Raw genomic sequence first — 14,642 nt, 5'->3', positions numbered from 1 at the left:
ACTCAACTTAAGGTGGTGAAATTAAACTCTTTCGGATCACTTCTAGGTATTCAAGAAAGGTGATAAGTTTAGGCTTATTGTTGTTCTTGTTATTCTAAAGGGTCGGGCTTCACAATCTATCTCTTGTTTTTAATTCTCTACCAAAGACGATTAGTTTTTTGTTAGCTAGTTGTTGTTGTTAGGATTCAACTTCAAGAATAGACTTCTTGAATTCAAGAAACTCTTTCTTGAATTCAATCTATCTTTAATTTTTGTCTCTTTTTTTTCTTTTAGCTTTCGCATATTCTTGATTTTTTTTTTTTTACTAATTCTTGAATCTCCTATCGTATTGTTATCACTTCCTCTAAGTTTGAAAGACCTGCATGATTTTGGCAATGTGAATTGTAGCACCATAATCAATCCACCATGTATTATCAGAAACTCCAGTAAAATTAGATTCATAACATTCAAAGGTAAATTACCTTTTTTCTCAAGCCATTTCTTGTATTTTAGGCAATCCTTCTTCTAGTGTCCCTTCTTCTTTTAGAAACGACAATCATCTTTGTCAAAGGTGGTTTTCTTCTTCATGGGAACACTCTTGCCCTTCCTTGCATTTCTATTATCATGAGTCACCATATTAACTCTTTCAGGTGTCTCATTCTTCAACCTCTCTTCTTCTTGAACACACATGGTCAAGAGTTCATTGATTGACCATTTATCCTTATGTGTGTTGTAAGAAATTTTGAACTGGCCATATTCCGCAGGAAGTGAGTTGAGAATGAAATGCACAAGAAATGGTTCAGACATATCAACCTCAAGGGACTTGAATTTAGTATCAATGTCTCTCATCTCCATAATGTGCTCACGCACTGTACGACTTTTGTCGAAAGTCATACTTGAGAGCCTCTTCATAAGGGTGCTGGCCAATACACTACAAGAAATCTGTCTTTTAGTGGCGATATTTAGTAGCGACTTTATTTATTGCTACAAATGGTATATTTATTGTGGCGACCTAGTAGTCGCTACAAAATATAAACTTTTAATGGCGACGTTTCCGAGTCGCCTGTAAAGATGTTTTTGGGGCAACTGGGTCGCCTCTAATTGTGTAAATATCTGACATTTAAAAATAAAAAAACTAAATAAAAGACCCTAAAAATACTAAGTTCTAAAGGAGCTCTGTACAAAAGAGACCGAAGCTCCATTTTTCTTCTTCCCTCTTCTCGATTCTCTCTGCAAAAGCTACATTACTTCTTGAAGTTTCTCAAATTAAATCTTTCAGTTTTGTTTAATCACAAGATGTGAACCTAATTTATGAAACCCAAAAGCCCTAAGACCACTTGTTTTCTAAGATTGTATTCAAATCAGGTAATGCTCTCAAACCCCAAATCCTTTTGGGTGTTAAATGCAGTTAGCGAGAGTGACTATTTCATCAATTTTACCTCTAATTTCTTTAACCCATTTGAAATCTACAGGAGTATAAAGTAATTTCCCCCCCACTTTCCTTCGTGTACAGCCCTTTCTCGGTGTTGATGATCTCTTTCGCTGGGTAAGTTTTTTTTTTTTTAATTCTGAACTTTTTGGTGATTGCATGTTTGGTATTCCTCTCAAAATGCTGAAATGAGATGTTTTGTGATATGGGTCTGTTATTTTTCCTGATATTTTTCGATAAAATCTCATATGTTTCATAAATCTTCACCCAATAATATTTTAGGTAGTGAAATCAGTGAAGATTCTTTTGAGCTATACATTAAGAAAGATATCAGAAGTAAAAAACATTAGGATTTATTTGATTTATTTTTAAGATGTTACTTCATTTATTTTGTTCATCATTCCTTCTCTATTTGTTCATCATCTTTGTGATATACATATGTTTTCATTTTTTGAGCTTCTTTATGTCTCTACCAAGTGCTGAATTAGCTCTTATTATTTTTTGCTAATTGATTTAATAGATAATATAATTGGTCAATTTATAGTGTTAAATTAAAAGCAACTTAGACAAACTAAAATAGATAAATGGTGTTAATTAAGTTCTAGTTCGTCTATTTATTGCAGCCAAGGTGTTTTAATGATATCCTCTTAGACAACTTAATTTTGCTTTTGAAAGTTATATTTTCTTAACTTTTTGGTCGGCTGAAATTTCCATAATCTTGAAATGAATTGTTTCTTAGTCTTATTAGTTCATAAATGTATCTAGGTTCTAGCCTTGTCATTCCTTATGTAAAATATTTCATGATGTTGTCATTCTTTATCTTTAAAAATATACCGGAAAAGAACTCTTGGTTGTGTTATACAATTTTATTTGTTGACAGATGCAACTATTGGTTTAAAGTTAATTGCAACACTCTTTATACCATATTTTTAAGATTATATTTTGCTATGACATATATCATATGTAAGTATTGACTGTAACCAATGTAGAACTCTTTGTAAAGAGAAAATTTGTCTTACTTTAAGCAAGATGAGTTATAGTAACATCTGGTTATGTTCTTGTAGTTGTGTTGGTTTTTGTGGTCCTTGAGATTTATTAACTAATTGATTGATTGAATGTTATTCTAAAATAGGAATGGATAAAAGTTGGTTGAATATTAGAAATAGAGGTGATCAAAGGTATAGAGATGGAGTAGATGGCTTTCTTAGTTGGGCATTCAGTCAACCAAGGGGGAAGAAGGCGAAGAAGATTGGCTTGATGATAATGATGGATAAGATATTGATGATGCTCTTGAATACTGAGAAGCAAGATAATATAGATTTCTACTTTTTGTTTTGAAAAGTTCTCTGTATTTTGTTCCTTATTAACATGACAATGAAATTAATTCATTATGCTTGTAACGTTTAATTTCATAACTAGATTATATATTAAGCTTTTGTGAAATGTTACTTGCCTTCTATATGCACTGAGTATCATTATATTTTTCATGTATAACGAAAAGTATTTACCCCTAATCGTGCTTCAATTCTTACTGATGTTTTTCTACATCATGTAGGAGGGTCCAAATGACAGGATGAGGTAAAGGTCGAAGTGGAACTGGTCGTGGACGTGTCCATTTTCAAGGACGTGGTAATTCTAGAGTGATGCCTCAGTCACAAGTACAACCAATAGGGAATACTACAGCATCTCCTAAGATAGGAGAATCAAATAATCTCAGTCAAGAACCTCTAGACAGAGGACAAGTATCAAGTAACCCTTGGCAGAGACCTTCTCTAAAGATAGTATCGTCAAGGAATCTGGATAGAAGTGTGCTTCCTCTCCTGAAGTTGAAAATGGTGCAGGTTAGGTTTTGTTTTACTAATTCTCTTTACTTATTGCAAAATATAATACTGGTATATGTTGGATTGATACGTGTTTATCCCAAATTGGGATTAATTTTACGAGGCATATGACGTGTTTGATAAAATACCTTAGAGAAATCTTTGTTTATATTCTATGCAGCTTTGAGAATGCTAGCTTATTTTATGTTATTGTTGTAAAGAAGTGTCATCTTACGTTAAATTTGGATTTGTTTCGGACGTTTATATTCTGATGTAATTCTGAAATTCTGGATATGCAAAATTTGGTTGGACAATTTTAGAAATAGGAGAAAATTCAGACTCCTAAGTGTTTATGTTGAGTAGAATCTAATGCATCTAATGATTGGCAAAAAATATATTTTGGTAAATTTTGGTGTGTGCTTTAACTCTTTATATGTTACCATTTTGGCTAGCATGAACCTCTCATTCTTGGTGTCATTTCTTTGGAATTGGTTTACAGTGAAGTAAAAAAGAACCAACTTTAGGATATGTGGCTGCAAGAGAATACCATTGGGAGTTGACATCAGCTTCCCCCGTCAATTTGTTGTATATGTGGCTGAATTTATGTTATATTTCGCTGTGTCTATTCAGAAAGTAACGAAGAAAACATGTACTATTCAACTAACTTTAGGATATGTGGCTGGAAGAGAATACCATTCAAGTAATCTTTTCAAGTATTTGTTCGCATCTCCTAAAGTAGTTCTGCCTAAGGATCTAAACCATAGTTGATATGTTCTTGTATATAATTTTTTTTCTCCTCAATGTTACCTTCAAGCTAAAACAAAAGAATTTTAATTAAAGTTGAATTCTGCCTGAAACATTTCCACCTTGAATTCTGCCTGAAACATTTCCACCTTAATAGATGCACAAACGCGAACCATAAAAAAATATTACACTTATGCTCATGTTTCTATTTTATTGTTTTCTTGACTTCTTTTTAGCTATTCGTGTACTTGATTTTTTGGTAATAGATGTGTTGCGTCGTTATTGAATGTCATAATTGCACTGATATGTGTCCACCTTCAGTAAATGCATTTTCTTTTCCATCTACTGTATGTCTTATTCAAACTTGAATGGCCATAGCCAATGCAACCCCAAAATTCTTTAAGCCAGAGTGAAAAACTAGCACTCAACATAGTGGTCTATGGATAGCTTTTGTTAAACATGAGCTAATGAGCAGGGAAATGATCATACTTTGCATTAGATAATACCGAATAAGTGGATGAAGAGCTGCACTACCAAAAAAAGTAGGAATTAAACACATTATAAACTTCCCAAATTCATGTAAAATCTTAGGATCTTGTCCGACTAACATGAGCAATCATCCTACGTATAGCCATAACATTGAAAAGGTGATGCAAATAATAAAGAGACAGAATATAGCAGTGTATGTTTGTGTTCCAATTTTCTTGTATTGCTTTGCTCCATAAGCCTGTCCACAGAGAATACTAGCCATTCCTAGCTGCAAATCACATGTAATAAGAGCTTTTCAGCTAACTAAAACAAAATTAGCATCAACTGCATTTCCTATTCAAACTTGAAGCTATACTTAGGAGACGTGGTTAATGGTTGAAATTGTCATAATATATTTTTCCACTTCTATGTCATCCATTGTACTATTAGCATTAGATTATGAGCATTGTCAAACTGATCTTGTGTTTTTTTCGTGTAATAACTGGAACACGGTTCTTAAACAATGAAGACAATGAAGAAGAAGGCACTTAGTATTTTGCTTTTTTGGGATGTATATGCATACAATGGCAATGAAGTATTCTGCATTATATATGTAATTCGCATTTTAGCAATGGAAGTATTTAATATCCGACTTAAGAAATTCTTTTGGTGTTTGTAAAATACTATTGAATGCGTTAATATAATTTTGGCCATTAGAGTTGCTGAATTAAATAGGTTTCATTGGTGGCAAAATCTTATTCAGAAAATTATTTGTTGCAATATTGGAAGTTGCCACTGATTGTTTAACAGTTTTTGTAGCAATTATCACCGCCACTAAATGTCATTCTCCAGCAGCGAGCTCGCGACATCAATTGCTACTAAAAGTAACTCTCCAGTAGCGATATGAGAGTTGCTGCTAATAGCTAATTGTTTATGTGGCGACTTAAGTTGCTACTAAAAGCAACTTCTAGTAGCGATAAAGTAGCTGCCACCGATAGTCATTTATTTTTGTGGCGACAATTGTCGCTGCTAAATGTCACTCTTCAGTGGTGGCTTGCCCCTGAATCTGTTTGGTGGAACTACCTTTTGTGGCGATTTGGCTTACTTTTTGTAGCGATAATGTTGCCACAAAATATCACCATTCTGTTGTAACAACCTGTAGTCGTCACAAATAACATTTAGTAATGGACTTAATTGCAGCAAGTCCAATGTCGCTACTATAAACATTTAGTGGCGACATATGATGATTTCGTAGCGACATGGTCGCTATCTTATTTTATTCTTACCATTTTTTCTGATCAGTGGATGCCATTTTCTAGTGCGTGTCTTCATTTTCTTGCAAGATCGAAATTTGAGGACAAATTTTCTTCAAGAAGAGGGGAATGATAGCATCCTAGGAAGCTCAAATATATTCAAGGACAAGGATGAAGCTTTGGAATCTCAAAGATAGCCTTTAACAAGATCTCAAGCTAAAAAGTTGCAAAACAAGGTCATTGAACTTAGGAACGATCAAAGTTGTTAGTCAGGAGGAAGAGCTTAAGGATAAATGATATGAGCTAACTAGGTGTTATAATTATTTTATGGCCCAAATTCATGTCCAATAATGTATGGATTAGATCGAAGGAAATATCCTCTAAAGAAGGTCCAAATCATGCCACTGTTGAACCAATTTAGCACCTAAAATGTGTCCAAACTTGCAGCTCATGAAGTCCTACATAAAGCCAGATTTTCATAGCATAAAAAGGACTTACTTGATGTCCAAGAATGGTACAATAGTCGTGTTAGATGTTGAGTGCAAGTTGGTGCCAGGTTGCTTGCAAATTTCCATCAAGATTTTCAAGATTCTATCAAAGATTGGTTTGGGATTTATTTCCATATATTATGGGACTATATTTATTGCTTTCATAGTTAGTTAAGGTTATATTTTCCTTTTACTATGATTTTTGGAATTACTTTCCAAGAATAACTTGATTTTTGCTTCCTAGTATTTTTCTTTTCCTAAAGTAGTTGGACTTGTTGTCCAAAGTAGTTTGGACTTTATTTACTTTTTTTAGGTAGAATTTCGTGACCTCTCTCTATATAAAGGGATGTATTCTTTGTTTTTAGACTGAGATTATTCAGACTATTATCAATAAAATTTGTGAGACTTTTCTTGCACTCTTGTGTGCGACTACTCTTGGATTTATTCTTCAACCTTCAAGACTCAACTTAAGGTGGTGAAATTAAACTCTTTCGGATCACTTCTAGGTATTCAAGAAAGGTGATAAGTTTAGGCTTATTGTTGTTCTTGTTATTCTAAAGGGTCGGGCTTCACAATCTATCTCTTGTTTTTAATTCTCTACCAAAGACGATTAGTTTTTTGTTAGCTAGTTGTTGTTGTTAGGATTCAACTTCAAGAATAGACTTCTTGAATTCAAGAAACTCTTTCTTGAATTCAATCTATCTTTAATTTTTGTCTCTTTTTTTTCTTTTAGCTTTCGCATATTCTTGATTTTTTTTTTTTTACTAATTCTTGAATCTCCTATCGTATTGTTATCACTTCCTCTAAGTTTGAAAGCCCTGCATGATTTTGGCAATGTGAATTGTAGCACCAGAATCAATCCACCATGTATTATCAGAAATTCAAGTAAAATTAGATTCATAACATTCAAAGGTAAATTACCTTTTTTCTCAAGCTATTTCTTGTATTTTAGGCAATCCTTCTTCTAGTGTCCCTTCTTCTTATAGAAACGACAATCATCTTTGTCAAAGGTGGTTTTCTTCTTCATGGGAACACTCTTGCCCTTCCTTGCATTTCTATTATCATGAGTCACCATATTAACTCTTTCAGGTGTCTCATTCTTCAACCTCTCTTCTTCTTGAACACACATGGGCAAGAGTTCATTGATTGATCATTTATCCTTATGTGTGTTGTAAGAAATTTTGAACTGGCCATATTCCGCAGGAAGTGAGTTGAGAATGAAATGCACAAGAAATGGTTCAGACATATCAACCTCAAGGGACTTGAATTTAGTATCAATGTCTCTCATCTCCATAATGTGCTCACGCAATGTACGACTTTTGTCGAAAGTCATACTCGAGAGCCTCTTTATAAGGGTGCTGGCCAATACCTTGTCAGAGCTTACAAATTGTTCATCAATTGCCTTCATGTAAGCTTTGACCTTATCGCTATTAGGGATAGAACCCCTAATGCTTTGGCTTATGTGGGATTTGATGAGCATTAAACTTAAGCGATTATATCGCTCCCACCGCTCATAATTAGCCTTATTCTCTAGCGTACTTAATTCCGTGAGAATGGGTGGTTCTTCCACCCAGAGTACCAGGTCCAGATCCGAACACCCTAAAGCTAGAAGGACTTTCTCCTTCCATTCAACATAATTGTCACCAGAAAACATTAGAATTCGAGCATTCTCATTAAAAATCCTAGTAGGAAAAGCGGTAAAGACTGCAAAACAAGTTAAACATACATAAACTATGAAGTACAATCCATCAAAGGTGAATCGCGTAAAATACCGATTTCAAGTAAATTCTTGACCTTCTTGTGGGCAGAGGTTGCAACCCATGCATAGAATTTACTTTACTTTATTAGACTATTAAACCAAGATATACGAACATTAAACCGTACCTGTCGACATAAGATTATTTTCAACTTAAAGGTTTACTCTCTTATTCAAGTTAATCTCACCAAAATGGTTGCCTCCCTGTAGGGCCGACTTACCATTTTAATAAGATAACTGGACTAATTGGATGTCATTATAATTTTAATTACTAAACTTTATGTTATTAAATAACTTAATTTTTTTTATATCAAGTATTCAAGATGTTGTGGCTATTCCTAAGTACATCACATAAAAGAAAACTCAAATATGACATCTCAAAATAATCAACTTAACGAAGATGTTGACTAGTTTCAAAGTAGGCACATAAAAGATAAGCCCAATGCCTATACTGTTCCAAAAAACAAGTCTTATTCTTATAATTAATCTAAATATTAGAAGAATCTCCTTGAACAGTGCAACTCTATTTACAAGCAAACAATTGCTCTAAGTACTTAAATGAATAAATGTTTTCATTCACGTCTAAATATATAACTAAGCAAATAATGATCATGATGAATCTAAACTAAATATGTGTCTAAAAAGCAACACTTACGGGGCATCAACTATTATCGTTTTCTAAGAATTAAGCATGACCCATGAAGGAATTAAATTAATTTCATATAGCCAAGTAAGAGTATACTTGAAACAAGATTCAAAACCTTTCTGACCAAACAAGTTCAATAGCTTAGAAGAATAAAAATACTATTTCTATAGAAAACAGTTTTAAGAGCTTGTTATAATTCCCAATTAACGGAATAATATTTCAAGGGTTAAAATATTGGCTGGTTCCAATGTTTAATTAAGTATTCTTGGTCTACAGTGGTTAAAGAAATAATGGAATCCAAACCAAGAGAATCATAAAACGAAAATACCAAACTTGGGTCCAATATTGAAAACGAGTAGGAGACAAAGGCAGGGATGTCAATAACATAAAACAGTAAAATATATCACCAATGATATAAATTATATCATGCCGTTATTTAACCCATTGAACTATTAAACTGAAAGCCTACACAAGATGATATAATATCAGAACACCAGTATTGTTTCAGTTATTCAGTCATACAAGAATTTGAATTGCCATATATTGCGTCAACAGATTTTTCGAACAGTGGACAAAACAGCTAAAGGATGGCTCTGATATCATGATGTAGAATTTAATTTCATACATAGAGCCATCGCAATGAAAATTAATTAAGGAATGTACCTTCAATCATAGTTGTTCAAGTATCGTAGAGTCGTCTTGAAAGAATCTTGACAGAAAATTTAGGGAGCCGTCTAGCGTGTGCCTATCATTGGATGCCAGAATGATGGAGTCACAAGCGTATTTATAGGTAGGCTAGGGACTCTTAGGCAAATATTTTAGCCCTAGCCCCCTAGGGACTTCTCCATAAATTATAATTGCCCTAGGGACTCCTAATAAAAATTGTTTATTTCCATCAAAGAAACTATCATATATGCATAACTACAAAATATTATCTGATATATTATTTCCTTTGAGAGACAAGGTAAATAATTTATTACCTTATATGTGGGCCACACTAAAAGTTTCTAGAAGAGACAGTAAATTTCTAACATTGTCACCTTAAGATCTTCAACCAAGGGAAATCAATCGACACCTATTTGCAGGAAAATTATATGATATTGCTAATAATTCTTTTTAATTCTATGTATCTTTATTATATATTGATTCCCCTTAACCTTTTGAGATATATATATTATTTTGATACCTCTCGGGGAAAATCCTGACGCTGCCATTACTCTAAGGGATGTACCAAATATCTTTCTAATTAAGTCCACAAGAAGACATTCAGATCGAGAAAGAGGAATATTAATACAAATTGGCCTTTTAATAACGTAAACAGGCAATAGGAAAGTTGTTTTTGGGTTGATAGCATCATTGTCGGTTGGAAGCATAATCTTTGTTCTTTTTTTGCACCATAATCCTTGTTCTTCTATTTAGCTAATTATAGCTCTGCACTCTGGGAACTGTGAATAATGAACAATCTTTTTATGTATCGTAACGACCAAAATAGTAGGAGTAGTAAATTTCACAACCCTCGAAGCTCACTCTTCCATAGACATCTCCATTAGCTAACACTTCAGTGATAAATAGTTTACTTTTGCAAATGGTTAATTGTTATAAATGTAGTTAATCAGAATACTTAATATTTGAAATTGAATAGAATAAAAAAACATACGTATGAAAAAGGAAAAAAGGGGATAAAGGCAAAAGAGTAGACAGGATAAGGGCAAAGTTATAGGGGGACACGTGAGAACCGATGGGATAAGATTATTTGGCCAAGTTAAAGCATAGAGAAAAAAGCATGTCACAAAAGAAATAAAAGTTGGAACAGATGTTCTAGCTTTGAATTATGCTCCTTTACACTAATTTTTTCAGAACTATTTATTAGACTCAATTACGACCTTAATCTCTTCGTAGCAAGGATAGCAAAAATAGTTAAAAGAAAACAGTTAACCATCTATATTATGCATTAAAAAATAAGTTGGATAATGAACTATTTAAAAATAAATTAAATATGAATAAGAATCATATTATTGATTTAAAAAATGGATAGTCAATAGATAACTAATGGGTTTAACTTTTACATTTGTAAAGCCTCAAATTTGAGGTTCTTCAAGTTTGGGAGATTAAGAACTCTCCCAAAAATGATCATATTCAAGAAGTCATAGATAATATAGTTACTTATATTATCCACCGGTTAACTCGTTTTCTATACGTATTAAATATGGGTCGAGTCGAATAACTTATTCGTTTTTTTATTACCCGTTTTTGACCCGAACCATATCCAACCCGATCTGCGCGTTTGTCACTCCTAGTCCATAATAAGTCACCTATTGTCTTTAGACACACCCCTTAAAAAATAGTACTCCTAAAAAAAATAAGAATTTTGACTAAATTATCTTTAATTAAAATTTGCATATTATTAACTAGACACTAGACACACTGAAATATATAAATAAGGGTAAATTTTTTTAAAAAAAATCCTTCTTAATTATGAAAAATATTACTTATTTTAAATCAAAATAAAAAAGATAAAAAGTCATATATCATATACGGAGGAAGTAGCTTGGTTCTATATTCATGCCAATGTCGAGAAAGGGCCGAGTAATATTTTAATACAAATATTAGTGATTACTTTTACGATACAAACATATATTTTATAAGTTATACGAAAATAACCTTACCATTATTTCAACGCAAAAGGAAGAAAAAAAATATTACTATGAGAAAAAGTGGGAAAGAGACGTTGGTTTTTTGAGAAATTCAATGAGGAGTGTGGTATATATGTCAGGAACTTAGAAAACACTCCACGCAAGTTTGCATGAGATATCCTCAGAGATTCGTGCCCTACCCTCTTACTGCTACTGGTCAGCTTTGTATTTTCTTGATTAAAATTATCGAATAAGTCCAAAGTTTTTGAACTTTCAAAGTACTGATAGGGTTGGCTCCCTTTTTCAGAACACAGGAAATGGCATCCAATGTTTAACCATATGGACCATATTATCTCAATTTAGACTACAAGATATTTTAATAATTAAAGTTTGAAGTGGATATTGTTAAATTTTTTGAAAATTAACTTTTCGAGTTAGTACGTTCACATTAAAATAAGTTACACAAAGATTTAAATTCAAAGTTTTTTTTTTGCGTCACATAAGTGTCTGTTTGGGAAATTGCACATGCTATTATGGAAAAGAGACATTAAAATTTAAAATTAAGTCCCAAAATAGACCATTCTTTCATCTTGAAAATCAAAGTATATCCCAATTCATTCATACAAACAAAACTAATGCCTAATATTTGGATAACAAATACTCCATCCGTCCTACTTTAACTTTTTATCACTTTTATTAAAAGAATAATAAATACAAAACAAATAAGAATAGTATATACACAATCCTTATCAATACCTTAATAAAATAAAGAACTTTTTTTCAGTAGAACCTTATCAAACAAAACCAAAAAGGAACAATAATTTACTAAGTTACTTTCTATTAAATACTTTTTTGAGAATTGAGTAGTTTAAAAAAGAACTACTACTTTTTTAAAATTAAGGTTATATATAGTTGGAAAGAATTAATAAATCTAATATTAAATTCCTCAAATAATAATTAATTTCAACTACCTTTTTTTTAGCTAAAACAACAATTAGAATGGGACGAAAGAGTATAATAAGTATCACATTAATTAATAATTTTAGACATAACACAAACAAATACTGGACATCTAACTAAGAAAAAAAAATAGGCCAGGGCTAGTATGAAAGCAACAAACTTCAACATTATGGAAACACATAAGAAGATAAAATGATTAATCCAAACACTATTGCAATAAACTTGAACAACATTGGCATTACCTTACAAACTTCAAATCCCATACAGCACAAAAACACCTTAACCTCCTACCCCCCAAACCCCCACCCAGCCCACCCCACCCCACCCAGCTAAAGTTAACAAAGCAAACCCTAGGTCTAATAGTCCTAATCCAAACTCACCTTCCCCACATCAAACTCTATTTTTCTTGTACTTCCAAATTAAATAAGATCCTCTTCGCTCACCACCAATGTGGAAGATTAGTGACAGAAAATGATCTTTAGCTCACGCGGAGACGAGCACTCGTGCATGAGTGAAGGACTATCATGAGCATAAGTAAAAGTAGCAGGACAAGCATGCTTAAAAAACTCTGAATAACTCGAACCCTTACAAGTCTGTGGACTATTGAAATGATTCCTACAACAGAGTTCATCAGTTTTAAAAGCCTCACACCCACTCTTACACCCAACAACAGGTCCATGTCCACCATGTGACCTTAACTGCAAAACTGCTGGACAAGTTTGCAAAATTTCAGCCCTGCACCCAACAACTGGACACTGTCCTTTACCTGTTACAAAAATTAAAACTATAAGAAAAAAGGAAATCTACACTGTATAGCCACCCTATAAATTAATAATATTTTTTGTATATTGAATTAATATACAATTATATAGTCCATATTTTATATATTATTGGTGTATATTTTCTGTATATTTGGCTAGTGTTGTAATTATTTTCAATGACTGGCCAAATGTGTTAAAAGCCCAAGAAAAACCGCTTTCAGCATTTTGTCTGAAAAATATAGATAAATCTCTTCAGAATATAATAAAGTATAACAATATGTTACAAATTAGCTGAGTCACTTCAAATAAAAGGCCTAAATGCATGAAAGTAGTTTAAGAGACTATTCGGGATATTCATATTTCATGAAGAGATATGTCCTGCTAAATTTAAAAACAAGTAAGAAAAATTTATATTTAAAATTTTGAATGATATTTAAATGAAAATAAAGAATTTTCAAATATTCAAGTAGTAATATACAAAGCCCCAAACTCATTTTTACCTTAATATGTGTGATATCCTACTTTATACTCCATATAGCTGGATTTACGTTCTATACATTTACAACGTGTGACATCTTGTTACACTTTTAGTAAGTGTTCGGCCATAAGTTTTGAATTTTTTTTTTTAAAAACATACATTTTTTTAGAGGTTTTTAACATGTACTAATAGCCAGTACAGTCAAACCTCTTCCTAACATGTCATTTGTTCCGTTTTTTATTATAGGGCAATACTATTGTAAAAAACATATATTAAGTTTATAGTAAATGACCGGTATATAGTGATACTGTTGTAAAATCCTTACTTCAAACAAATCAGTGAAACTCGCCAGTGGTATCTGGGAGGGTAGTATGTACACGAACGTAACTTCTATTTGTGGAGGTAAAGAGGCTGTTTCCGACACTAATCCTTATTTCTTATGAATAATTACTTGCAAATATGTACGTTTTTAGTAGTATTTTTTCAGGGTATATAAAAATTAAACTCTAGATTACAAACTAATTTAACATTAATTACCTTCGTGTGGAGTTACAGTTAGAGGAATATTGAAACCATCGACAAGGCTAACACCATAAGACGAGAAATCAGCATGTCCATGGTGTAGAGCAAACTGTGCCAACGTGGCAGGGGTGGCCCCACCAAGTCCTTCACACTCAATACGGCCCCCACAGTCACCGGTGGCGCAGCTGAACTTACCGTGAGCATAACTACAACCAGTTCTAGCCCAGATTCTACCGGACCAGTGGGTAGTCGGTGCGGCAAAAGAGCGGTGTGTGAGTGTGTGAAGTGCAAAGCCACCGCGTTCGAGAACTGGGTGACCGGCATTTGGTTGAATGGCAGGCCAGATAGTGTAAGGACAGTTGTTAACTAGGGTTAGAATTAAACCAGAGTAAGTGGCTTGAGAGAGAGCACAAAGGGTTAAACAGAGAGAGAGTGAAAGTAAAGTTTTTGTAGAAGAAGAAGCCATGCTTAGCTTTTGACTGATGCCAAATGGTTGATAGTTGAGGGGTGGTTATATAGGGGGGAAAGTGAAGTAGAGATGATCAAATAACGAAATTGTCCACTGTTTTTTTTTTTCACAGCGGGTGTTAGGTAGAGGTCCCACTTATATGCACCGTGTAAGATCCTTTCAATTTTTTTTTTTTTATTCTCAAGATTTAAATATATAAGCTTTAATTAAGGATAAAAATTATTATTCATCTATCA

The 14,642-nt window shown here is 32.9% G+C and overlaps 2 protein-coding genes and 1 long non-coding RNA gene across 6 annotated transcripts; 1 reads left to right on the top strand and 2 right to left on the bottom strand.

Moving 5' to 3' along the window:
* Positions 1-1,112: 1,112 nt before the first annotated feature.
* Positions 1,113-6,597, top strand: LOC107802696 (uncharacterized). 4 transcript variants are annotated; one of them, XR_012702380.1, is made up of 4 exons: positions 1,113-1,344; positions 1,452-1,525; positions 2,964-3,249; positions 5,760-6,597. It is a non-coding gene; the product is annotated as an uncharacterized LOC107802696 (long non-coding RNA). The 4 variants fall into 4 exon arrangements; XR_012702379.1 differs by having other exon boundaries at positions 4,970-6,597; XR_001651869.2 differs by having other exon boundaries at positions 3,728-6,597.
* Positions 6,598-7,331: 734 nt separating this feature from the next.
* Positions 7,332-9,797, bottom strand: LOC107802694 (uncharacterized). Its single transcript, XM_016626234.1, has 2 exons — positions 9,770-9,797; positions 7,332-7,885 (listed from the first exon to the last, which is right to left on the bottom strand). The coding sequence occupies exons 1-2, from the start codon at positions 9,795-9,797 to the stop codon at positions 7,332-7,334; spliced, it is 582 nt and encodes a 193-aa protein (XP_016481720.1).
* A 2,701-nt stretch (positions 9,798-12,498) lies between these two features.
* LOC107824127 (osmotin-like protein) lies at positions 12,499-14,438 on the bottom strand. The gene is made up of 2 exons (XM_016650867.2): positions 13,953-14,438; positions 12,499-12,942 (listed from the first exon to the last, which is right to left on the bottom strand). Exons 1-2 carry the CDS (start codon positions 14,401-14,403, stop codon positions 12,635-12,637), a joined length of 759 nt encoding a protein of 252 aa, XP_016506353.1. The 5' UTR covers positions 14,404-14,438; the 3' UTR covers positions 12,499-12,634.
* Between the last annotated feature and the right edge of the window lie 204 nt (positions 14,439-14,642).

The sequence above is a fragment of the Nicotiana tabacum genome, chromosome 18 (assembly GCF_000715075.1).
Source record: "Nicotiana tabacum cultivar K326 chromosome 18, ASM71507v2, whole genome shotgun sequence".
Classification (NCBI taxonomy): Eukaryota; Viridiplantae; Streptophyta; class Magnoliopsida; order Solanales; family Solanaceae; genus Nicotiana; species Nicotiana tabacum.
The sequence above is the reverse complement of the archived record's forward strand: the minus strand, read 5'-3'. Positions and strand labels throughout refer to the sequence as shown.

Excerpts from the sequence above, each read along its gene's own strand:
- LOC107824127 (XM_016650867.2), bottom strand. The coding sequence starts at position 14,403 with ATGGCTTCTTCTTCTACAAAAACTTTACTTTCACTCTCTCTCTGTTTA. Across the intron at positions 12,943-13,952 it reads AACTGTAACTCCACACGAAG|GTAAAGGACAGTGTCCAGTT; the intron begins GTAATTAATGTT and ends TTTTTGTAACAG.
- LOC107802694 (XM_016626234.1), bottom strand. The coding sequence starts at position 9,797 with ATGGCAGCGTCAGGATTTTCCCCGAGAG. Across the intron at positions 7,886-9,769 it reads GTCAGGATTTTCCCCGAGAG|TCTTTACCGCTTTTCCTACT; the intron begins GTATCAAAATAA and ends CTTGTTTTGCAG.